We start from the raw sequence: 14,655 nt of genomic DNA, 5'->3' as shown, positions 1-14,655 counted from the left end.
CACTCAGTATCCTTTTGTCAAATTATTTTTTGCCAAAGTTATTCAGAATTGTTTCTGTTGTTTAACGATTTTAAAAAAACACTAAACTAAAACAGAAACCAATTCCAAAAAGAAGTCATCTGTTTCAAAGGGACACCTTAAAAAGTGGAAAAATGTTAACACTGGACACCATGAACTAATAAATCTTTTACTTCTAATCAAAGCATTTCATCCAATCCTATACTAAGACAACAAAAAGAGGAAAAAACAGGTTTATCACAGAAAAAAATTAATCTAACTCAGAGAAAAATAGTTAGAATTAAAATGGTAAATAAGGGCATATAGCACTAGAAATTCTGGTTAAGCCCCAAGTAAACTGTACATACTTTTTCTACGGAGTAACTGAAAAGAACTGAAGAATTAATTCAATCCAAATTAATAATAATCAGGAAAAAGTAACCTTTTTTAAAAGGTTACCCTTTTAAATACTTTATTATATAAATGTATATTAAAAAACAATATACAGTTAAAAGGTAAAAAGGAAGTGGATTCATGTTAGTGTTACACAAAAAAGGAAGTTTACATCAATTTCTCCACCTAAACTCAAAGCAAACTGAGTACAAAATAATTCAATACAATTAGAGCATAGCAGTCATCCAAACATAGAAAAAGTAACAAAATTACTTAAGTTTATTCTGAGAAAAGTTGGTTAAATTTACCACTAAGCTTTTAATCCATATTAACGACATTTAACATTTACAGAAAACACGTTTAAGATTATTTCCAATATGTCACATATTCTGACTGATATTCCAAAAATAAATTAGTGGGCAGGAGAAGAGGAGACGAATTTGGGAGTCTTGCAAGATGTCATTATTTTTTTTTTTCAAACTATCTCAAGTAACTTAGATATTAAGACAGCTGATTCTAAGAAAAGGATAAAAACGGAATGAAATGGAACTTTTAAAAGTGAAAAATACGGCTCTTCCCAGCATTTGATTCTAAATATAGCAGTTTAAAGCTTACATTTACCTTTTAATTATTAACAAAAACTAGTATACAAGGAAATACAATTAGGCAAAAATGATTTAAATTTCAGTTTAACTCTTTGAAAACTAGGAAAAACTTCCCAAATGTCACTGTATGGTTCAACCTATAAGGATTCACAGAGAACCCTCTATGTGCTTTGCCTCTAGTCCTTTAAAGTAGCAGCAAAAATTTGGCTTTTGCCCTCAAAGAATTTCTACTCCAGTTGGGAATAAAAAACTAACACACATGACATACAGAAAATAGAATAAGATATTAAAAGTGCTACAAAAGTTGACAGAAAAAAGGTAAACAAGAAATAGAATTCAAAGAAGCATACAGAAAAGAAAATAAGTTGGTCCTTAAAGGAGAGATATAATTTGGATAGGTAGCAAAATGAATGGAAGAATTTTAGGAGGAAAGAGTCACGTGAACAAAAAGTATGATATTAAGAATATATATATTATGGGATACATGATAAAAGATAAATACTATGCAATACAAGAGAGATGTGGAAAAAATCCACACTTTGGGATATCACACAGGTGGATAATTTATATTTCTATTCCACGCATTCTAGCTGTGATCCGGGGCAAGTTATGTAACTTCTGTGAATCTCAGTTTCTTCATAAATAAAAAGGAAACAGAAATATCAACCTTGCAGTGTAGTTTTGAAAATTTAAAGCTATAATATATGTAAAGTACCTAGCACAGTGCCTACCTGGCACAAGAGTTACACACAATAAATTAGAATTCCCCTTCTCTATGTTGGAGAATAGTAGAAAATACGACTGCTTAGGTAGGGTAAAATTAGGTTCCAGACACTCCCTAAAAATTATGGATTCAGGATAGATGAAAGAGGAACTCTGATAAGAGTAATTTTAAAGAAATAAACTGTCATATTAGAAGAATGAGAACTTAGAATCAATGGGTCTGGCTAAACCACTGTAGTCTCAGCATACAGGAACCTGGACCTGAAAATAGCAATGCAGGAAACAAAGAAGGCTATTTCTCAGCAAAGAATGACCAAGTTTCGGAACACTGATTAAATATGAAGAATGAAAGAAGAATGATTCAAAGATAAGATTTTTTACTCCAGATAACAGGGAGAAAGGTAACACAAGACTACAATACCAGGAAAGAGAAAGAAAACATGATTCCAAATTCCCTAAACATGCCTTAATTAGAGAATTAGTTAATCATAAGACTGATGTCAATGTAATTAATCAGTACATGTAGAGGTAGAACTGGGAGGGAAAAAAAAAGTCTGGGCCTGAAAGACAGGCACTGGACATGAAAATGCAACTAAAACCATGATTTTTAAAAAGTATCTTATATGTTAAGTATGCAAATTTAGAATTCCTCATCATTTTCTTTGTACTTATGGGAGGAGGAGGAAAGGAAGAAAAAGAGGAAATAGTAGGCACTAAAATGCCTACAGGATTGGAGAAGATACTTACATGTGCCCAAGATGGAGTACTTCAGATCCCCTTCCTCCTGGCTTCCTTCATTGCCTCCTATCCCCATCTAGTAGTAAAACATTTTTTTTCTATTTAAATAAATAAACCTATAGCTCAAGGGTTTATGATCAGTTAAAGAGTATGAAGAACCAATGAAAAATGAGAAGGACAGTAAATATGTTGTAACTAGATTTTTAAAAATTTGTAAATTGAAGTACCATAAAAATTTTACCCACTTTGAATCCAAGCAAAACAAATCCCAAATGAAGAATTAATCTTCATTTCTCAGGGGAACAGGGTTATTGTAACACAACACACAACAACATTCTGAGGACATCTAACACTTGCAGCCAAGTGTTTAGCCACAGTAGCAGTAGTGCCTTCTGGTCCTCTAACTCAGTGATTTTCAAAGTGTGGAACATATACCTTCACTAATTTGGAAAGCAGAATCATTTCCCAGAAATCTTCCAGTAGTCTTATTGAACATTATGATTTTAAAGGTTGTAAATATTCTACAAAAACTGTATCTACATGTTCATACTAATGAACAGGTTCGGTTCATCTCAATTAATGCATCTTCATATCTTTTGAGTGCTGTTTACATTTATTAAGTTGTATGCTTTAATTATATCTCAAAGTAATAAAAATGGTTCAACGATTCACTGAAGGATTAAAAGTAGTAATGAAAATAGTAAATAATGCAACTTATAAAAAACATAAATTTTAAAATGAACAGGACTCTAATACAGTGAATACAGAATATAAATCTGTATGTGTTAGCACAAGAGTGATTGTCACATAAGCAAATGAAAAGGAAAATTATAAATAGAAAATTAACATAGTAAATATTTGAAATTTCAATTTATTGAGTCATCAATCTATTTGTTCCTAGCTTCCTGCTATGAAACATGGTCAGACCAGTGGCCTAAAGACATTATAGTTTTTGTTTCACTTCCAAAGCACAATGACCTGTATGAGTCTTTCCAGAACAGAACAAGTACTAAGTAATGCTTTCCAGAACAAAAGTGATGAATGTTGTTGCTAAAGAAAAAGCCAAAAAAACAAAGAGCACTGCTTATAGTAAAACCAGGTGCAAGTCAAACTATCAACAAGAGACTTATTATACCAGCCACAAGGTTAATGAGAAATATCACACTCACAAACAAACAAAAAACAGAACAAACTATTAGCAAAATGCCTTTATCAGATAGATGTACTAGAGGCTACAATGTGAAAAAACAATTAACTATGCACATGCTAGCAGATATTCAACTTCAGAGTTGGACAAAACCAGTGATATGTGGAGTCTGAATCAATACAACAATAGTAAGAAATACACAATAAAATTTGATCTATTTATCACTGAATATCCATGAGAAGAGATTTTTCTATTCATTCATTATTTTTGAGCCATGATGTAAAATTTTTAAAATACTGGAATCAGTATTATCAATGCACTACCACAAATATAAGAGGTTATACCTGAACAACATCTACACTGAGATTTATTCCCAGGCAACAAGTGATGGTGAACAATATGGCTCTTGATCTTGATTCAATATTAAAAAGAAATGGTAAAAATTCTGAATACAATCAAATCAAAGTCATGGCCTATTCTTTTTTTTAAACAGCTTTACTGAGATATAATTCACATATTTTATGTATCACATATCACATAAAATCTACCGACTTCAAGTGTGAAACGTATACCTCCTTTGATGTATACATCTCTGCAAAGAAATTTTGTATTCTGCTCATCTCCCTTTCAATTTCTCTTACCCGATTTTTCATCTCAGTCTATTATTTCACCTTTTTATATAACATTACCGTCACCTTGACTTTTACAAAATGTTCTAGCTCCTTGGTTTTTATTAAAGCAAAAAATAGGTGCTGTCTAAAATCAATTTCTCTGTTCCCTGTAGCAAATCTTTTTCAAAGTACACTTTCACTTTGGACATTAAGTACAATGTTCTTCTCCTTTTATGTGGCAGAAACTTTTCTTCAGCTGACATGAGATCAACTAAGATGCAGTGTTTGCTTCTAAGTAAGTGGAGTGGATGTTTCTTTACTGTCTATCTTGTTGCTGTTTAATGCCAGCTCTCAGATTTTATGCTGAGGCTTAGCCAATGTAAATTTACATTATCGCTTTGATAATTTAGGAGTAGTAAACTTTGTCTTAGCATTTCTCTTTTGTGTTTAAAATAAGCAGCCACATAACAGACAGGATTTCTATATCCCGCTTTTTGACTGGCTCAGCCCTCAACACATGGAGCTTCTCATAGTGCTGTTTCCCTGTGTGAGGGAGAACACCCACCACAACTGCATACCTTCTGCCTAGTACAGTCACTGTCTGGTCCCTACTTTTAAAATCTATTATTCCACACAGTAAAATAGATTCCAGGTGGTATATTGTCCATCAGTCCCAAAGCTTGCCCTTATCTCTTCTTCACTTGTCACTGTAATTATCCCAAGAACTACTTTACTTCTCATGACCTTGATTATTTTCCTACAAGTGAGACTTCCAAATAAGGTACCAGGTTTTCCTAAGTGACCCATCAATAGTATATCCAGCAGAAATTCCTCAAAGTTCCTCAGCCTTGGATGATATTTTTATATAGGGTTGGGGCCAAGTTGACTATTTCCTTCTCATAATTACCTGGTCATTTTGGCAGCAATCAATGGCGGCAGGAAGAAGGGCAATCAAATATGTGCTTAAGTTCCCCTATTACGTGGCATTTATTGTGGTGCAAAATTGAGTAGTTTTCCTTTATTAATTTTCCAGTGCCTCTTGGGCCACTGGGAGAAATTCTCTCTGGTGAAGACACTAGCAAATTCTATTACTGCCTAAACAAGTAGATCATTACGTTAATAATACATGTAAACCAGAAAAAATTTGTCATAATGAATGCTGTAGAAGGGAAAAAGAATCAAATAACCCCTCTAGAAAAATACAAGATGATTTATCCAGTTTACCAATGCTCGGAAATACCATTTTTGCACAGCCCTAGTGTAATAACTGATGCTCGTAAAGATGAGCCTGAGGCACTACAAAATTCTATAGAAAATGTTATAATTAACGTAGTTTATGATAAGAGCGTAGTTCAGTATAGTCTAATTCTTTCTTTTTTTTTTTTACAGGAACATGTATTTATTTATTTATTTATTTATTTATTTATTTATTGGCTGCGTTGGGTCTCTGTTGCTGCACACGGACTTTCTCTAGTTGTGGCGAGCAGGGGCTACTCTTCATTGCAGTGCACGGGCTTCTCATTGCAGTGGCTCCTCTTGTTGTGGAGCACGGGCTCTAGGCGCGTGGGCTTCAGTAGTTGTGGCACGCAGACTCAGTAGTTGTGGCTCGTGGGCTCTAGAGCACAGGCTCAGTAGTTGTGGCGCACGGGCTTAGTTGCTCCATGGCATGTGGGATCTTCCTGGACCAGGGATCGAACCCGTGTCCCCTGCATTGGCAGGCAGTCTTAACCACTGCACCACCAGGGAAGTCCCTAGTCTAATTCTTTTAAAACTGGTAACCCAAGCATGATAGGTATAGCCACTCCATTAAGCCAAACATCTGCTAAAACAATACCTATTCCCAACAGATCAAATGGCAGTTTAGCAGATAAGAAAATAACTATTAATTTCCCATACATACAGCACCTCCTAGAGTACATTCCAGGCTTAGTGTGTTATTTTCCTGGATACCACACACACAAAAAGAAATTGATTGGTTTTATTAAATTATCTCTTTGATTTGGTTATTAATGACATTTATTTAATAGAGGCATAAAAGAACAAAACATCGTGTAAATAGGTTAAAAAAAACAAACAAATGTCATAAACTATTTTACAACAAGGTTGAAAAGGAAAAGTTTCTCCTCAAAGTCTTTCTTTCTTTAAGTAAAACTGTCACTGAGTATTTTTTTTTTAACATCTTTATTGGAGTATAATTGCTTTACAATGCTGTGTTAGTTTCTGCTTTATAACAAAGTGAATCAGCTATACATATACATATATCCCCATATCTCCTCCCTCCCACCCTCCCTATCCCACGCCTCTAGGTGGACACAAAGCACGGAGCTGATCTCCCTGTGCTATGCACTGCTTCCCACTAGCTATCTATTTTACATTTGGTAGCGTATATATGTCCATGCCACTCTCTCACTTCGTCCCAGCTTACCCCTCCCCCTTCCCGTGTCCTCAAGTCTATTCTCTACGTTGGCGTCTTTATTCCTGTCCTGCCCCTAGGTTCTTCAGGACTTTTTTTTTTTTTTTAGATTCCATATATATGTGTGAGCATACGGTATTTGTTTTTCTCTTTCTGACTTACTTCACTCTGTGTGAGTCTCTAGGTACATTCACCTCACTACAAATAACTCAAGTTTTTTTTATGGCTGAGTAATATTCCATTGTATATATGTGCCACATCTTCTCTGTCCATTCATCAGTTGATGGACACTTAGGTTGCTTCCACGTCCTGGCTATTGGAAATAGAGCTGCAATGAACATTGTGGTACATGACTCCTTTTGAATTATGGTTTTCTCAGAGTATATGCCCAGTAGTGGGATTACTGGGTCGTACAGTAGTCCTATTTTTAGTTTTTAAGGAACCTCCATACTGTTCTCCATAGTGGCTGTATCAATTTACATTCCCACCAACACTGCAAGAGGGTTCCCTTTTCTCCACACCCTCTCCAGCATTTATTGTTTGTAGATTTTTTGATGATGACGATTCTGACTGGTGTGAGGTGATACCTCATTGTAGTTTTGATTTGCACTTCTCTAATGATTTCACTGAGTATTTTTAATAAGAGACCTCTGGTCTTACAAATGTGATTTTTTTTACTTGAAATAATTTAATCCTGTTTTTCTCCCTTCCCTATATCTCCCTCATTTGTAAAAAGGCAGATGAATTTAAAACTCAGAAAATAACTGCTTGAAATTGCCAAAACTAACAAATATAATAAATGTGTCAATCTGCTTTCCTAGTAGATAAAAACCAGAACCTCTTATAAAAAGTAGCAAACACATGTGAGTTAATCCAATATAAAATGCTCCTCAGAACAGTGGTGTCATGGTCAGATGCACTGCTATCTTAAAAATGCAAAAATTCACTGAAAACCAAAGCAAAACAATTTGATTTACTTAGCTGTACCTGCTCATCTCTTTGTCTCCACTCTTGCCAATTTTCTTCCCGTGAATCCTTCTGTACCGGGTTTGGTAATGATAGCTCATGCTGAGCATTACAAATGGCATGGGAGGATTTCTGGGGAATTTTCTTAAAAGCAAGATTCCTGAGCTATGAAACAAACAAACAAAAAATTAAATTCAGTTTACCAATCCTGGGATACAAATGATTTTTTTGGAAGTTAAGAAATCAATATTTTTATACTTCTAAATACTCATTATGCTAACTCACAAAGTCACTATTTGAATTTTTTGTAGTCTTTTGTAGAATGCTAATTTCACCAGCATTTGAGATAATTTTGGTGGATTTCTAGATGAAATGATTAATAAGTGAGAATGGATTATACTCTATTATACCACCATTTTAATGAGTCTGCTTTACTAAAGGGAAGTTTATAGGAGTAGAGAACAGGATAACAAGTATGCTTTTAAAATACAAAACAATAGGGTTCAATAAGATTAAAGTTTAATAGCTTATAAATTTAAAAGTTTAAATAGTGAGAGAAGATAGCTTAAGGAACTCTAACTACTTTGCTAGTCCTTAAAAATACAGGGCCTAGTCCACAAAGTAACATAATGAACTAAAACTGTACTGGTCAAGCCACTCCCAACAATAAGAAAAATCTTAGTCACAGAGGTTGAAACAGGGAGAAAAATACTGAGAGGCTACTATGGATTAAATTGTATTCTCTCAAAAAATATCTTGTAGGCCTAACCCTTGCTGTCTGTGAATGGGACCTTATTTGGAAATAGGATCTTTGCAAATATAATCAAGTTAAGATTAAGGTTATACTGAATTAGGGTGGGCCCTAATCCAATGAAGGGTATAGACAAAGATACACAAAGAGAACACCATGTAACAAAAGAGGCAGACTGGAAAGATGCAGCCACTAGCCAAGGAATGTCAAGGACTGACAGCTACCATAAGAAACTAGGAAGAGGCAAGGAGGGATTCTACTCAGTCTCAGAGAGCGCCTGGCCCTGCTGACGCCATGGTTAGAACTTCCAGCCTCTAGAACTGTTAAGAGAATAAATTTCTGTTGTTTTAAGCCACCTGGTTTGTGGTACTTTGTTACAGCAGCCCTAGGAAACCAATGAAGAGGCTTCAAATCAAGGATCAACAATTTAACTGATAATCAATAGACTGTTCTGCAAGAGGGAGTGATGAGATACAAACATCGCTTTAAGCAGCTGCTTTCTGCTGTGGAAAAGACAGAGTAGAGGGGATGCTGCTAGAGACAAAGCCATGGCAGGTACACTACTGATTTATTACAGAAAGTAGACTGACAGAACTATAGCTGTGGAAGTGGGAAGGGAGGATCCTCAGGCTCATTCTCAGCAATGTAATGTAAACTCCACTATTACCTTATTTTCTGTTCCCCACATCTAATACCAAAAAGAAAATGGTGGGCAATCAAAAGTTCTGTAAGACTGAACTTCTGAAAGGTTGTATGGTGAGAAAAAATGTCTTTTAAAGTGACTCTCTGTGTGGCAGCATTTTAAAGAGATACTTAGAAAGCAATGGTGATGGAAATAAACAAATTGGAAAGGCCTTTTCTAAGTCTTGGGATATTATAAAATGAATATAGGGGGGAAAAAAACACTTTTACTACTTCTCTCATTAAGTGATATTGAGAAAAGTCCTTAATACCTGACTGCTTCTTCTGTTAAAAGACAAACAGACACAGGCTAGAGTTGTTTTTCAACGTTTCTTTTAAAAATAAATGGGCGCATTAAATGTTGGTCATGTAACTCATGCTAGGCATGTCTAGGGGAGAAGGGCCTGTTTACTACCCTTAAGAAACAGATGACCATCAAATGCATAAAAATGTATGTTCAAGGCTAGTCATAGGCTTATTGTCTAGTCATAGGCTTATTGTCTATAACAGTAAAAAAAAAAAAAAAAGAAAAAGAAAAAAGGGGAAACAACCTAAATGTTTATCACAACAATCTGATTAAGTAAACTATGACAAAGCCACATAATTTTAAATAATGTGGAGTCATTTAAAATAACGTAGATCTTTATTTACTCATATGGAAAACTGCTCATGCTAATTTTAAAAAAGCCAGTTATGAAAGTCTATTATATAGTCTCATTTTCATTTACGTAAAATATGAATGTATATATGAATGTATCTATATATTCAAGTAAACTTATATATGTATACAGAAAACACATACCAAAATATTAATTGTTATATCTCTAGTTATATTTACAAATGACCTTTGTTTCCTTTTAAGACTTTCTTGTTTTTCAGAAACTTTTTGGAATGAGCACATAAGCTTCCACAGACAAAAGAAAAAAAGGCAATTTAAAATATGTTCATTACATCTGACTTCAAATACACACAAATTTATATCCATTCATTCAAGTCATATTTACCAAGTACCTATGGACCAGGACTGTGGATACATAGGTCAACAAGATAGTATCTGCCCTCATGACACATACAACCTACTGGGAAAGCAGACATGAATAATTATAATTGCTACCTCATTTGCTTCACTCTGTTGCTGTTCCTTCTTTTTTCTTCTTTTCTCTCTTTTTTTCTCATTTGTAGTTGATTTATTTGTTTGAGACTTTCCAGTATTCCGACCTTTGCCTTTTCCAGGCTCAGAATCAGAACCACTGCCACTATCCACTTGCAACAAGGCAAAACGAGAAGCAGTAGTGGGAACAGAACTAAGTACTGCTGAGGCCATTGTAAAGATTTTTCTTTTAAAATACTTCTGTCAAGAATAATTCCTGTGGGAAGGGAGAAAGGAGGCAGATGAATAAACACAGTAAAATTTGTCTCAGATTTTAGAATATATATATATATATATATATATATATATATATATACACACACACACATACACTTCTCCTGACACTGAATTTAGTAACAGTTGGATTCATACACACAGTTCTATTGGCAATAACATACTTTTTAAACTTAAGTAAACAACATAAGACTGTATAATATAAAACAGAAAAATGATATACTGAGATTTCACAATTATTACAAGAATACCACCAATACAATGTATTCATTTTTCCATATAGTTTCCAAAAATTAATGTTTTTCCTCTTTCTTTTAAATACACTGCTGTATATTTACATATTCATGGAGACTATCCTAATATATACATATTTATGAAGAACATCCTAAATCTGATTAATATATACGTATTTATGGAGAACATCCTAAATCAATATGGTTTACAATGGAAGAGTAAGAATATCATTTTTCACCGCACACAGAGACCATTGGTCCAGCTACATACTTATCCCCAACTTCCAAGACAGGAAAAAAGGAGTAGGAAACAAAGAACATTCTTACCGTATACAAATTCTGCCTTAAGTTTGATTCTAGAGAAGTGACAGCAAAATAGAGAACTTAAATTCTCTCAACCAAAGGAAACTTTTCAAAATCACCTTCCACCATTATCTTTTAGTTCACTAGTCTCAGTGCCCCCTACCTCTCTTAGCTTTTTTTTCTTTTACTGTAGTTAATTTACAATGTTGTGTTAGTTTCAAGTGTACAGCAAAGTGATTCAGTTATTTATATACATATATATACATATATATTCTTTTTCAGATTCTTTTCCATCATAGGTTATTACAAGACAGTGACTATAGTTCCCTCTGCTATACAGCAGGTGCTTGTTGTTTACCTATTTTATATATAGTAGTGTGTATATGTTAATCCCAAACTCCTAATTTATCTCCCCCCACTATCCCCCCTTGGTAAGTGTAAGTTTGTTTTCTACGTCTGTGAATCTATTTCTGTTTTGTAAATAAGTTTATTTGTATCATTTTTTTAGATTCCACATATAAGAGATATCATATGATATTTGAGTTTCTCTGATTTACTTCACTTAATATGATCATATGTAGGTCCATCCATGTTGCTGCAAATGGCATTATTTCATTCTTTTTATGGCTGAGTAATATTCCATTGTATGTATATACATCTTCTTTAACCATTCATCTGTCGACGGACATTTAGGTTGCTTCCATGTTTTGGCTATTGCAAATAGTGCTGCTATGAACATTGGGTTGCATGTATCTTTTTGAATTAGAGTTTTCTCCAGATATATGCCTAGTAGTGGGATTGCTGAATCATATGGCAACTCTATTTTTAGTTTTTTCAGGAGCCTCCATACTGTTCTCCATAGCGGCTGCCCCAATTTACATTCCCACCAACAGTGCAGGAGGATTCCCTTTTCTCCACAGCCTCCCCAGCATTTATCATTTGTACTTTTTAATGATGGCCATTCTGACTGGTGTGAGGTGATACCTCACTGTAGTTTAGATTTACATTCCACTAATAGTTAGCAATATTGAGCATCTTTCATGCGCCTGTTGGCCATCTGTATGTCTTCTTTGAAGAAATGTCTATTTAGGTCTTCTGCCTATTTTTTGATTGGGTTTTTTTTTTTTTGATGTTAAGCTATATGAGCTGTTTGTATATTTTGGAAATTAATCCCTTGTTGGTACCTTTCAGCTTTTTAAGAGCCTGTTAAACTTAAGACAGGATAGCAAAGGTTCTCTAGTAAAACATATATATATATAAAAAACTGAATCACTTTGCTGTACACCAGAAACTAACACAACATTGTAAATCAACTATACACCAATTAAAAAAATTTTTTTACAAAAAAGGTCCTCTAGTAATATCTAACCCAAATCCTTTTTTACAGATGAGGCAACTGGTACTTAGACTGGTTAGGTCATTCTGCAAGTTACTGGCAAAGTCAGGACCTGAAACTAGATTTGCTGAACCTTACTCTGCAATTTCTAAGTAAGAAGCCTTGTAACTACTAGAAGACCAAGTACTCTCTCAATTCAAAAGAAACAGATTCTCTTAATAAATTGTGAAACTGAGAAATTTATTTTTATTTTGAAATGTATTGAGTACATAACTGAATAAACTATTAAGTTTTTTTAAAAAAAGGAACACTCCAAGTACCTAGCACTAAGATTGACAAAATGTTAACCCACCCCATGCCTCTCCCCAATAGCAACCCCCCAACTCCCACTCTGTCCAGAGATAATTATTATCCTGATTTGTGTTACTTATTCCTTTGTTTTTCTTTACAGTTTTATCATGTCTGTCTCGAGCCACAGTGCTCATATCTGAACTAGCTACTGTTATTTCCACAATATCCTACTGTTTACACAGGTCCACCCTATTCATTGTGGGAAGGGACTGTGTAAAAGTGTGAATACTAAGAGGTGAGGATCACTGAGGTCCATTTTGAAAGCTAACCACACACTACAGTTTGCATGTTTTCAGGAGGGAACAAAAATGAGAAGCATACGTTCAATCTTCCATCTTAACCTAAGAATCTAGAAAATTATTTGGAAATCTTTCAATTTTTTGTTAAACAATGAAAAAAAATCAAAAGAAGAACTGAGATTTGAAGATGTCATCTAATAGTTATGAAATCAAAGTATTTTTATTACAATACCACGTTAATACCTATTGCTCCTATGCTCAGAAGCATACGGATTAAGATAAAATACCACGACATACAGAGATGACATCACACCATTAAAATTATGACGTATTTTTAGGCTTAAATCTTTCCCACAGACATGAGAATTAAGGCTTTGTAAGTTACTATAAGGAAGAAAATATTACAAAATGAAAAGGAAATTCCAGACTCAAAAATATTATGGAAAACATTAATTCTGCTTCAACTTCAACATGCCATGTTAAAATCCTGTAAGTTTTAGTAGCTTTGACCACTTTAGGTACACTAATCCTACACAGTTGTTCTACAACTACTGTATTTAATTTTAACTGTCGCAACTATAAACTGCATATGATAGCTGTTCACAAATATTCACTGCCCCTCCCTGAAAGAGAATTACGTATCACTCTCATGTTGAATGCAGGCTGGCCATGTGACTACCAGTGAAATATAAGCTTTAAAAGCCAGAACATGGTTCACCATGTTCTCTTTACTCTGCTTCTGTTATTGTGGAAGTGTATGCTGAGATGACGCCTCCTACAGTCAAGTCTGATGGAGTCTAAAACTACAATGAACAAAATCTCCTTACTAACCTGTAATGGATATGTAGCTTGAGCAAGAAAGCAACTTTGCTGCTTTAAGCTGCTGAGGTTTTCAGGTTGTTACTGCAATATAATCTAACCTTATCATCACTGATAGCTTACACAAATACATTTCCTCTCCATTTCAGGACTGATATCAAAACTGTGAATTTCATATTTGGATTGTTCTGCATGAGTGAAATGTTCACAGGTGTTCTAAATATCTCGCCAAAGCTCACAGAAATTTTTTTTCTTTGAAATGAAAAGAAAAAAGTTTTTAGGCATTGAGAATTTGTGGTTGAGCAGTCGGCCACTGAAGAGTCAGAGACCTAAAGATTATACCTAACATAATGCATAAGGAAAACACCAATCTATCTGAAACCCAAGAATCACAGTAGAGACTATGTCTTATACAGTGGACACACACAACAAGCAATAAATGTTTCCTGAATGAATGAAAAGAATAAAAGAAAGACAAAGTGAAAAGAAAGCATTGGAACAAATACTGTTAACTGACAAAAGAATCAGTGATAAACACTCAAAATAATTATTTTCCTGAGGCAGCTACCTATGCTACATCTTAGCAACCCATGTGTTAAAATACTTTCTCTAACTAATGAAAGGGTAAATGGAAAGGGGAAATGCTCACCTCCAATGATCCCTTGTTTGGTAAGGGGTACAGGTGGGAGAATAGGAGAGTGGTAGCCACCTGCACTATACTCTACATAATAGTAAATATTAAAGGCCAAAAATAGCTCTACTCAGCAGCTGAGGGAGTAAGGAGATGGGACAACTGGAAGGGCTCATCATCTGTACTCATGCTGTACTTAAAAAAAAAAAAGTGATAAACAGCCAACACATCAACTACCTCATTAGCCATGAGAGAAATCTGTATACTATGTCAAAAATCTATATACCATACACTAACCAGTACTTCAGAGGTGGAAGAGGGGGGAAATGTAAAT

General features: G+C 34.4%; 1 protein-coding gene across 2 annotated transcripts in view; it reads right to left on the bottom strand.

The window, feature by feature from the left end:
- The window catches only part of GKAP1 (G kinase anchoring protein 1), an 80,475-nt gene that overhangs the window by 61,506 nt on the left and 4,314 nt on the right, over window positions 1-14,655 (bottom strand). For both annotated transcript variants that reach the window (XM_082401241.1, XM_082401240.1), the window contains exons 3-4: window positions 10,140-10,392; window positions 7,615-7,758 (exon numbers count right to left, since the gene is read on the bottom strand). In XM_082401241.1, coding sequence (XP_082257367.1) covers window positions 7,615-7,758; window positions 10,140-10,349 — 354 coding nt within the window. In that variant the 5' untranslated portion in view covers window positions 10,350-10,392. The remainder of the gene's footprint in view (window positions 1-7,614; window positions 7,759-10,139; window positions 10,393-14,655) is intronic.

The sequence above is a fragment of the Balaenoptera borealis genome (assembly GCF_965194805.1).
Source record: "Balaenoptera borealis genome assembly, chromosome: 8".
NCBI classification, from domain to species: Eukaryota; Metazoa; Chordata; class Mammalia; order Artiodactyla; family Balaenopteridae; genus Balaenoptera; species Balaenoptera borealis.
Note: the sequence above shows the minus strand (reverse complement) of the source record. Positions and strands in the feature narration are given on the sequence as shown.